This window comes from Engraulis encrasicolus, chromosome 24, assembly GCF_034702125.1.
Source record: "Engraulis encrasicolus isolate BLACKSEA-1 chromosome 24, IST_EnEncr_1.0, whole genome shotgun sequence".
In the NCBI taxonomy this organism is placed as follows: domain Eukaryota; kingdom Metazoa; phylum Chordata; class Actinopteri; order Clupeiformes; family Engraulidae; genus Engraulis; species Engraulis encrasicolus.
Window position 1 is genome coordinate 45512077 of NC_085880.1, and position 12909 is coordinate 45524985.

General features: G+C 47.2%; 1 protein-coding gene across 1 annotated transcript in view; it reads left to right on the forward strand.

Annotated features, from left to right (window-relative positions):
* htra1a (HtrA serine peptidase 1a) overlaps nucleotides 1-2335 on the forward strand; it is a 78955-nt gene extending 76620 nt beyond the window's left edge. Inside the window, exon 9 of the mRNA XM_063191704.1 lies at nucleotides 1341-2335. Coding sequence (XP_063047774.1) covers nucleotides 1341-1509 — 169 coding nt within the window. The 3' untranslated portion in view covers nucleotides 1510-2335. The remainder of the gene's footprint in view (nucleotides 1-1340) is intronic.
* The last annotated feature ends 10574 nt before the right edge of the window (nucleotides 2336-12909 follow it).

Genomic DNA, 12909 nt, shown 5'->3' on the forward strand with positions numbered 1-12909 from the left:
TACTATTGTAAGCTTTGGTGACCCAACCACGCGAGCGCCCGCACGAGACGGAGTCGCAAGATGCCCTCTGTTTCCTGCGAAAACGTATTTTAGTTATTTTATTCGTCAATTCGTCTTTGGTCAAATATAGAAATAAATGTTTAATGTAGCACTTACAATTTGTTGTGTCTATGCATTTATTAGTTAAATGCTTTGTCTTTTATTCAACATGGGCTATATATATTTAAAATGAAACCCCTTAAAATCAAGAGGGCTCCGCGACCCCCTGTGGATCTTTGGCGACCCATAAGGGGGGTCCCGACCCATAGGTTGGGAACCACTGGTCTACACGACTACAGCATATTTTGAACCTTGGAAACTGTTTTTTTTTTTTAATCCCTTGCTGCACCAATGTCTACATTTTAAATCTCAGAGCTCGGATTCTGCAGCACAAATGTGTCTGCAGGTTTGTAAGTCACACTCTCTCAATCATCAGTCATTTTATCCCGCTCTGGCAAATTGATCGTTTCCAGTTTTGCTCACAGCACAGCGCAGCGCAGCTTCTCAGATGACTCGTCCTTGGCTGCCCCCTGCTCTGGCACTGCAAGGTGGCAGGGGATATGCACGTGTGTGTGTGTGTGTGTGTGTGTGTGTGTGTGTGTGTGTGTGTGTGTGTGTGTGTGTGTGTGTGTGTGTGTGTGTGTGTGTGTGTGTGTGTGTGTGTGTGTGTGTGTGTGTGTGTGTGTGCGCTGTGTGTGTGTGTGTGTGTGTGTGTGTGTGTGTGTGTGTGTGTTGCTCTGGCACTGTGGGGTGGCAGGGGACATGCACTGGCTCCCCAGAATCGTCACTGGACTGGTGTGTGTGTGTGTGTGTTTGTGTGTGTGTGTGTGTGTGTGTGTGTGTGTGTGTGTGTGTGTGTGTGTGTGTGTGTGTGTGTGTGTGTGTGGCGTTTGAATGAAACAAGTCAGGGTCAATATTGAGGTGAGGCTGAAGGCTTCTGTCAACAGGAAGAATTTGCAGAAATGACTAAAACATGTTTTTTGTCTTTTATTCCCTCCTCTCCTCTCTTTCTCCGTCTCGCTCTCTCGCTTTTTCTGAAATATGCCCACACACATACATTCTTTTTTCTCCTTTGTCTGAATTTCTCTCCCCCTCTTTCTCACACAAAAACCACACTCACGCACACATACACAGACACACACACACACACACACACACACACACACACACACACACACACACACACACACACACACACATGTGAATATCCACACATGCCACTCGACTATTCTCTCTCTCTCTCTCTCTCTCTCTCTCTCTCTCTCTCTCTCTCTGTTTCTCTCTCTCTCTCCATCCTGCAGTGGCGGACTGAAAGAGCACGATGTCATCATCTCCATCAACAGCCATCGTATCGCCACGGCGACGGACGTGAGCAACGCCATCAAGCGGGACGCCACATTACGCATGGTGGTGCGCCGCGGCAACGAGGACGTGATCCTCAACATCGTCCCCATGGAGATCGACCCTTGACCCCTCAGTATCACCATGACGACCATGGCGACCTCCACACCCCCCCACCCCCAGCCTCGTCGCCACGGAGACATGAACTTTGAACCCTTGAAAACTTGGTTGTGTCCAGGCCTCTAAATTAACTTTTTTCATCACCAGCCAAAATGACAAATTGATTTTACTAGCCAAACTCACACTCAGTAATGGGTCAAAGTGGCTAGTAAGATGGTCTTCTCTACCAGCCAAACAGCAATTTCACCAGCATTTGGCCGGTTGGCTGGTGTTAATTTAGAGCCCTGGTTGTGTCTGAGACCACGCCCTACCGAGGGCTAATAAGCGGCCAATCGAATATCGGCATCTGATTATCGGCCAATCGAATATCGGTATCTGAATATCGGCCAAACGAACATCGGCATCTGACGTGACTGGCATGTGTGAGGCTCTGCCTGTAATGGTGGACTTCACAGAGCACATACAGGGCTTACTTTCAAGCCCCCTTAACTTATCCCTTTGGATCTCTCTCTTTTTTAATTATGTGTGCATTCGTAAAAGCTACTACTGTGTACTGTCAAACACAAGCCAGTTGACCTGTGTTTCTTTTTAAAATCTTGTTATTTTTTTTTGTTAATGATTTTGTGAGTTCTGATCTACTGCTCAAAAAAACAAAAAAACAAGCCAAACACACAAATAAAGTCCTGCACCGAGGGAATCATTACACATTTTTTGAACATTGAGGAGCAGTTTTGTACTTTTCTTTGTAAAAAAACAAACTAGTCAATGTGCCTTTGTTCTTTTAACAGTTGTTATTTACATTTACACAGAACACAATAAAAGATTTTTAATAGTGTCCTCTCCTTCTGCAAAATATTAAATGTCATTTTGACTGATGTCCACGCCAGTCTGGGACAAATCACGCTGGGCACCGTAAAAAAGGAAAAGAAAAGAAAAAGCTAATGATGTGGGAGTAAAGGAAAGAAAAAACAAAGTTTCTTCTTTCTTTCTTTCTTTCTTTCTTTCTTTCTTTCTTTCTTTCTTTCTTTCTTTCTTTCTTTCTTTCTTTCTTTCTTTCTCCCATCCCAGATTCTGGGTTGACCTCAGATTTAAGAGCACCCTCCCTCTCTCTCTCTCTCTCTCTCTCTCTCTCTCTCTCTCTCTCTCTCTCTGGCCTGGAGACTGCTGTGAATTTCTCTGGTCTGAGCGCAGGCCTCAGGCCTGGAGCCACTGCAGTGCATGGTTTCAATTTGGCTTTACGGCCGCCCGCCCGGCCCTCTGGGACGCTGAGAGCAGAGCAGGCCCATGTGATGTGTAGGTTAGGACCGAGAGCTGTGTGTGTGTGTCTCTCTCTCTCTCTCTCTCTCTCTCTCTCTCTCTCTGTCTCTCTCTCTCTCTCTCTCTCTCTCTCTCTCTCTCTCTCTCTCTCTCTCTCTCTCTCTCTCTGTGTGCAGTGTCAAACTCAGCATGTTTTGTGTGTGTGTGTGTGTGCGTGTGCGTGTGTGTGTGTTTGTGTTTGTGTGTGTGTGTGTGTGTGTGTGTGTGCATGTTTGCATGTACTGTGTGTGTCCTGACACGCGCATGTGTTTTTGTGTCACATAAGTACTGTACACACATTTGGATGCCAGTGTGTGTGCATACCTGCATTTGTATTTTGGTATATGTGCATGCCACCACATGCACATGCATTTGGTGTGTGTGCGTGTGTGTGTGTGTGTGTGTGTGTGTGTGTGTGTGTGTGTGTGTGTGTGTGTGTGTGTGTGTGTGTGTGTGTGTGTGTGTGTGTGTGTGTGTGTGTGTGTGTGTGTGTGTGTGTGTGTGTGAGACTCATATGAACTGGCGGCTACTCGAAATATGACTCAGCAATCCACACTCCCCCTCTAATCCACAGATACACACACACACACACACACACACACACACACACACACACACACACACACATGCGCGCGCACACACACACACACACACACACACACACACACACACACACACACACACACACACTGCCCCCTGTTGCGCCCCCATAACCAGATGCACGTCTCTCTCTCCCCCTCTCTGCCCCGTTACACCCTCTACCCCACAGATACTCTCTTGCTCGCTCTCTGACCCCCGTTTCGCCCTCTCCCTCTTCCTCTCCCTCTCCCTCTCCCTCTCTCTCTCCCTCTCCCTCCCTCTCCCACACCCATCATATGTAATATATAGGGTTCTAAATTAACTTTGTTTGCACCACATGCCAAAATGGCTCGTAGATGTTAATCTTACTGCCCAAACACACTCTCCCCAATGGGTCAAAGTAGCTAGTAGTTAGTTGGTCTTTCCTACGTACCAGTCAAACAGAATTTTCACCAGCATTTGGCCGGTTGACTGGTGTTAATTCAGAGCCACTCTCACTAAGCCTCAACCCACGCCACAACCAAAAATAAAAAAATAAAACCATAAACACTGATTTACTCCTCTCCATCCATCTCCACAATCATGATAACCATCGTTACAGCCATAGCAGCTGTTCAGTCCACTCTCCACAACATACTGTACACCCATAGATCCACTCACTGAGCCCGCCAACCCTCTACCCTCCACTCCCTCCCAGTGTTGCCAGATTGGGCGGTTACCCGCCCAATTGGGCTGCCTGGGATGGTCGACTGGGGATAAAAATGGGAAGTTTCAGCAGCACAAAATTTCAGCAGTTTAGTGCCCATAGAAATCAATGCAATTTGTTGAAATTGGGCGGAATTCAGCGCATCTTGACGTTTTTTGAGCACCTTTTGGCCGAGTATTGATCAGATTCACCTGGCAACACTGCTACCCCCCCAACCCAACCACCCACAACCACCACCACAGCCATAGACACCCATGCAGTTCCATCGCCACAACCCACACCCATAGATCCACTCACTGAGCCCGCCAACCCCTCCAAACCACTGCCAAAACCACCGCTACTCCTCTCCATCTCCACAACCCACACCCATATATCCACACTCAGCTCATACGAACCCACGCCACAACCCACGCCACAGCTTACTCGTTTAGTCCTCAACCCACGCCACAACCCAGAGGCGCATCTTGTCACCAGGCAAGGCCGGCGCTTGGGGCCCCCAAGCCTATAGATGGTGAATAACAGCTAAGATTAAACTATAGTAGTGGATATTTTTGCGAATTTTCATTATTTTGAATTTTCGCTTGGGGCCCCAATTTACCCTAGAATCGCCCCTGTCATAACCCATGCCACAGCTTACTCCTTCAGTCCTCTCTATCTCCACTACCCACAGCCATATATCCACCCTTGCAACCAATGCCTTAGCCCAGTGGTTTTCAAAGTGGGGGCCGGGGATCCCTGGGGGCCGCAAGGGGAATGCCAGGGGGGCCGCGGGAGGTTGGCAGGAAAAATATTGTGAAATCAACTCTAATTAATTTTTTATCTTAAATTTAACTTAAATATCTAAAATAAACCGAAAATAAGCAATCCAAATGGAATCAGTTTCTTCTTTACAATTTTTATATATGTATTATGCTTTTATATAGTAGACTTGAATCATTAGGAATGTACCAATTTCATCAAGTTGGGAAACTGGTTGCAGAGAAAAAATTAGTGTGGCATGGCCCATATCAGGGGGGCCTTGGCTGGAATCTAGGGGTATATGGGGGGCCTTGACTGTTAAGTTTGGGAAACCCTGCCTTAGCCATCGTTACATAGTAGCCATTCAGTCCACATTCAGATCAATGTTTCAGTCCTCTCCATCTCCACAACCCACACTTATATACCCACTCAATCAGACCGCCAACCCTCCACTCCAGTGCCGTTCCCATGTTCACCCACTCAATCCTCTCTCTCCACAAATGTATCCACCCATTTCTCTCTCTCTCTCTCTCTCTCTCTCTCTCTCTCTCTCTCTCTCTCTCTCTCTCTCTCTCTCTCTCTCTCTCTCTCTCTCTCTCTCCCTCCATCCACAACCCACAGCTATACCCATCACTTACTGTGCCCCTCCACTGCCATTCCCATGGTCACCCACTCAAATCTCTCTCACCCAACTATGCATTCTATCAGCCCTCCAACCACAACACACACACACACACACACACACACACACACACACACACACACACACACACACACACACACACACACACACACACACACACACACACACACACACACACACACACACACACACACACACACACACACACAATACCCTCTCATTAAGGCATCTCAGCCATAGATCCACTACCCCCCCCCCCCCCATCCCCTCTCATCGAGTTACAGTGAGTGGTACTCTTGAACTGCACAGTAAAACAACTCCACTGTAGCCTGCAGCTCAAGGTCTGTGTGTGTGTGTGTGTGTGTGTGTACACAGCGGTGGGTAAATGCCTGTGCTGGTTGTACAGTCACTGTGTACATAAAATACCATGTGACCCTCGCCTCGAGGTCCAGGATTAGTTACGGGGTCATATGCAGTACATACAGTACCTCCAAACAATAAACTGAATAGTATATTCATTTGTTTCACGTTAGGTCAACCTTGTCAAATAAACACCAGGGGTGGGAAACCTTTTTAATTTGAGGTGCCACTTAAAATTTCATGTCCTCTTAAGGCCGTACTATGAAGAGTGATGACAGACAGTTTTTGATATACAAACAGCTTATCTTCCGAAGACTTCTTAGTCAGTGCTTGGATTTCCAGCAGAAACCTCATATCTCAACTATTTCATATTCTTTCTTTATCAGTTATGGAACATAAATCAGTATTTGGTCAGTCTCCATGTGTTTTATTATTATTTCATAACCAACTTTAATGTTGAGTGGATTATTTATTTAGAAATAGTGATTTATGAAACTGTTTAATAAGTTAAAAAAAAACAATGACAAGTGCAGATGCAAGGTTTCCGTCTGACAGCCAAGATGTGTAAATATGAAAAAGTCTTGGTGTTTGTTAGCACACTTCCACCCTGGTCTCCTGGCCACTCCAAACAGAGATATTCTATAGAGATATGCCAACATAATAGGTTTCTATGGGCACCTAACGCGACCAGGTTCCGGTCTGCCTAAAGGGCCGTGTCATAATGCTCCTACAATGAATAGAACAGTCCTTAGGTCTGCCTAGGTCTGCCTAAGGGGGGCCATAATAGAACCAGGAAACAATGGGCCAATGGAACCTCTCTCTCTCTACTCTCTCTGACTCCAAACACACAAAGACAAAGAAGAAGAAAGATAGAGAGACCTGTGATTACCTACATACCTCTCTCTCTCTCTCTCTTCCTCTCTCTCTCTCTCTCTCTCTCTCTCTCTCTCTCTCTCTCTCTCTCTCTCTCTCTCTCTTCCTCTCTCTCTCTCCCTCTCTCTCTTCCTCTCTCTCTCTCTCTCTCTCTCTCTCTCTCTCTCTCTCTCTCTCTCTCTCTCTCTCTCTCTCTCTCTTTTCCACAAATCACACAGCAACAATGCGGAGAGGGGCGTCTCTTGACAAGCGGCCGCCTCACTGCAATAACACACTGACTTGTAATTTATTTGTGTGTGTGATCGACGGCAGACACAGATGCCATTTACAGCCAGGGCCGCTTACAGCTTTGGTTGGGCCTGGCCCCTGGGACAAAGTCATCTGAAGTCCTCCCCGCCCAATACATACAATATAATGGGGGCCCACTTCCTCCCAACACCTGACCCCTTTGTCCACCCCTGTCAGCTTTTTGTTCGCAGCCATGCGCTCCACTCTCTCCACTGCACTCCCGAAATAAATACATCGCATTTGAAAGACATCGCATTTGAAATGACATGATCAATAGAAACCCACCATCAGCGGCAGGGCAATAAACACACCACACCACACAACACCACACCACACCACGTCACACCACACCACACCACGCCACGCCACGCCACGCCACGCCACGCCACGCCACGCCACGCCACACCACGCCACGCCACGCCACGCCACGCCACACCACACCACGCCACACCACGCCACACCACACCACACCACACCACACCACATCACCACACCACACCGCCCCACACTACACTACTCCACACTACTCCACACTACCCCACACCACACAACACCACACCACACCACGTCACACCACGCCACACCACGCCACACCACAACAGTAGGGACATATGGTTCTTGTAATCGGATACAACAACTTGAGAGAAGAAAATATATGCGCTCACAGAATGACGGGCAATTTCAGAGACACAGAGCTTTGATTCTCCGACCAAGTACTCACTCATGTACAAAAAGTTGGTCAAATTGTGGTAAATGTGCAAAATTAAATATAGTTCAGTAATAGTTCAGAAGTCATAGTTTTAATGCTATTTAAAACCGGATATGGAATCAGCAGATCACTGTGCAGTTGTCTTTATGCATATATTTATATTATATTTTAAAAACACTTATTTTGTTTACTGTATGACATACAAATGAGTGTAAAACCATCCATACATAGTACGGCTCTCCTGCAAGTCTAATTTCCAAAAGGACACTGCCTCCTAGTGGCTACTGTGCGTGGTTGCAGATGGGGCTGATTTTCCAGGACAATCCCCAGTTATCTCCTGGGATCACCATCTGGATCATCATGCTTCATGACCTGCTCAGTCTGACATGCTGGGATTTTTGTATGTCACAGGATGCAGACAACAAATTCAAGGCATCTCTCTCTCTCTCTCTCTCTCTCTCTCTCTCTCTCTCTCTCTCTCTCTCTCTCTCTCTCTCTCTCTCTCTCTCTCTCTCCCTCTCTCTCTCTCTGTGTGTGTGTGTGTGTGTGTGTGTGTGTGTGTGTGTGTGTGTGTGTGTGTGTGTGTGTGTGTGTGTGTGTGTGTGTGTGTGAGTGCGTGTTTGTGTGTGTGTGTGCATGCGTGTTTGTGTGCGTGCATATAATAAATATGAATGGTCTGAGAGTCTGTACTAAAACCAGCAAAAGATGACCCGACAGCTCTTACAGTAAGAGAGGCCGTTGTTGTTGCTCCACATGCATATTGAGCAAGCAGCCAAAAGCGCCAGGCTAACTTCCTGTCAACAGTAGCCAGAGTCAGCAGAGTAGTGCAGCCAGCAGCCAGCCTCACACAGTCTCACACACACACACACACGCACGCATGCACGCACGCACGCACACACACACGCACGCACGCACGCACACACGCACACACACACACACACACACACACACACACACACACACACAAGGGACACTTGGCTGCTGCCTGACTCCTCTCACCTCTCACCCGAGATCACACCACACAGACCCTGCCTGACACCGACACACACACACACACACACACATACACACACACACACACACACACACGCACACGCACACGCACACACACACACACACGCAGACAAGCGCAGACACACACGTGCACGCCTCAAACACACACACATGCCTCTCATCCAAGCTCTCACTACGCAGACCCTGCCTAACCAAGGACTACACACACTCTCTCTCTCTCTCTCTCTCACTCACTCACACACACACACACACGCACGCACGCACGCACGCACGCACGCACGCACGCACACACACACACACACACACACACACACACACACACACACACACACACACACACACACACACACACACACACACACACACACACTTGTCAAGCAACACCTACTGCACTGTTGGTATAACAGTAGTGTGTCTACCCTCTGGGGCCTGGGTGCCTGCCAAGCACAGAGCAGAGCAGAGCAGAGCGGGAGGTTGTGGGGTCGCGGCCCACCGTAACTGTTGCTGCCTCAGAGGGCTTCAAAGACTGGCAGCTGGCTGGCCGACGCATACACACACACACACACACACATACATACACGCACGCACGCACGCACGCACGCACGCACGCACACAAACAGGGGGCCTGCGTCCTGTTATCACATTGACATGTACCTGCAGCAATAACAAACACTTCACGCACGCACGCACGCACGCACGCACGCACACACACACACACACACACACACACACACACACACACACACACACACACACACACACACACACACACACACACACACACACACACACACACACACATACACACACAGTCTTCATTGTGGGCCAATTACGGTTCAGTCTCACACCTGCAGCTGTGTGAAATGAGGCTTCCAGCAGCTGACTGCTCTCCCAGGTGGTATGATCGCGGTGTCCCCATTGGTCAGTACACACACACATACATGTGCACGCACGCAAATGCACACACACACACACACACACACCCATGCACGCACGCACGCACTGGCCGCGCCGTGCACACTCACGCACACACACACGCGCACGCACACACACACACACACACACACACACACACACACACACACACACACACACACACACACACACACACACACACACACACACACACACACACACACACACACACAGTCCCACCTTAGCATCTTTGTGGGGCCCTCCCATTAACTTCCATTCATATTAACCCTATAACAACAGCTAAATAATGCTGAACTGTGCCCAAATCAAAACAATCCCTAACCTTAACGTGTCAGTGAGGAAATGTTTTTACACTTTTACTTTTACCAGTAACAACAAAACTACCCCAACAACAGGGGTCACTACATGGGGTCCAGGATTTGGGCCCCACATGGAGCGAGGGCTTCACTTTGTTGGCACGCTCTAATAGCTGCCTCACGAAGGTAGATCGGTGCAGTACACACACACACACACACACACACACACACACAAACACACACACACACACACACACACACACACACACACACACACACACACACACACACACACACACACACACACACACACACACACACACACACACACACACACACACACACACACACACACACACACACACACACACACAGGGCACAAGTGAAGTGCACCCGCATTCATTTTCAGCCCTACAGTAAAGTTTTGAGGTGATGACTGGCCTATTTGAAAGGTGCCAAAAATAGAAGAAAAAAAATCATGGTGGGGGCAAAACACCTTTAATGAATCACAGAGCACTCAGTTTCACTCACGTAGATGGATGCAGTCTGACAGGCCAGTCAGCAATGAGCAGGGAAGTTAACAAACGCCACCTCAAGCAAAGTCATAAATGTTTTACTGGGTCAGTACTTCTATCCAGACGCGGGGGGAAATGGTGTATGTGATGGAGTGCTTAGTTCCTGCAGTGTTCCGTCTGGGGACCCATTTTACAGGGAGTTAAAAGTGAGTTCAACTAAGAGACTTTTGTTTTGACGAGGTAACAAGGCAGTGCAGCAAACCCTGAAGCAATTTAATGGGTATTAGGCACAGGTAATGGTTTTCTCTGGTCAGTGCAGCCTTCCGTGGCAACCGGCACAGAAGCATTCCGCTTCTAGAACTGATTGCTGAAGGCATCTGATTACACAGAGAGGAAACCCAATTTAAAAGAAAGAGAACAGACGAGAAGAATAGAAAAGAGAAGAAAAGAAAAGAAAAGAGGAAAGGAAACGGGCTACTGATTAAAAAAAAACACACTGATCCATCCTCCTCATCAAGCTATGCTTTATAATTTTACTTTAGGCAGTTCCTCATCTCTCTCTCTCCCTCTTCCTCTCTGAAAAGGACACCTGGTGTTTGAGCAGAGTTCTGGCTTGGCAGAGATAGAGGACAGTGCAAATGACAACTGAAATGAACCAATAGTGAAATTTTCAATAACTCTGAATAAGGCAACTCTGAATGCTTTGAAAACAATATGATTGGAGAAAACATGGGCATTTTTTTGTGAATTCTACTGAGGTACACGCTTACTGTTCAAGGATGATGATGGTGGTTTCTATTAGTCTGTCTGTCTGTCTGTCCGGAGCGTTAAAAGGTTGATGAAGGAGTGAGGCAGTGATACAGATACGTGATCAGAGACATGAAAATTGATCCACTGGGGAAAAACTGAGGACAGGTTTGAGGGCACTGCCCAAAGATGTACCGGTAGGTTCATACTGAGTTTAAATTAAGACCAGAGCTCTTCGCAGCTCAGCTCAGACGCAGCCTCGCCTTGGCAACGCAGCCAGCCATAGAAAGACAAAGGGCAGCAACTACATAATTTGTCAAACCTGAATATCAAATCTGCAGTAACGACAATGCCCAAACTAATACCAATACTTTGAAGGCCTTTTTCTTAATTTCAATGTTGGTGAGGTTACTGTTTATTAGTTGAGCTTCCTCTGCAACAGTATTTATAGTAATACAGGAGTACACTGAGATATTGACTCCTGTGGGGATGTGATCCCTCTCCTCTTCTCCAAAGCCAATTTTAAGAATCTTTTTTTATGAGAAGGTAAGATGAGGAACACAGAGGGCTGGGTTGGCAGAGATACATCCAGGAGAGGAGAGAGGAGGAGAGGAGAGGAGAAGAGAAGAGAGGAGAGGAGAGGAGAGGAGAGGGGAGGATAAGAGAGGAGAGGAGAGGAGAGGAGAGGATAATGTGGGTGGAGGAGGAAGGGGAAGAAGAAGTGATGAGATGAGGGGTGCGTTCCAATATGCGACCTTGCGTCCTCCACTTGTGCTTGTGGCCTCGTACCAGGAAGTAATATGTCATGATGACATCACTGACAACGGCATTATACTTCAATATCTCGCAAAAGCTCAATTGTAAAGTCATTTTCTCAGTTGCAAACTGGATGGTGAATGAATAGTCCCCCAAAAGTTGTTGTGGCTAGGCTGATCAGTTTATGAATTTCATCAGAAACCATGTTCGCTATACGCTGTAAGTGAACGACTGAATATGTTTGGACCAGAGGATGCTGCAGCAGAGATGCAGGTAAACATCACAAGTTTAAAAAAATACACATATAGAATGTAATTTGAAATCTGAAATTTGAAATGTATTACTCCATCCGAAGTTCTTCATAGCCCACGGATATGGTATCAGTTGAAGGTTAGAAAGACCATTATACAAATGTGGGGAATATACTAACTGTATATGTGCCTGGAATCGGAACGTTCCAACCTGATGAAAAGAACATGTTGGCCAGTGCTCTCCAATTAGTTTTCTCCAAGGGCCAAATTATGCAGAGCAAGTGAGGCTGCGAGCCAAACCAACGCCCCAACCCAATGAGAAACAAGTTAGACGTCTGGACAGAGAACAGATTTTCGCGTTTCTGTTTTCTCACCTTGTCAATGTCTGTTATGAGACTGTCAGCACAAGATCTAACTCTCTGTGAATGCTTTGGAGAGACATGACCCACTGAAGTTTCAATGGTCGAAAATCACTCACATTCATGTTTTCATTTGTCCTGACCTCATGGCGAAATGTTATGTTTGGCCTGCGGGCCTTTGTTTGGAGATCAAGGATTTAGGCCTTGATACATAGGCTACTCAATCTACTTTGCCATCTGTTTCTGCTTTGAGGTCTTCCCCATCCATGGTTGGACTGGCCATCTGGCATAGCGAGCACATCCCGGTGGGCCCTGCACCCTCATTTCTGAAAATACTGGCCTA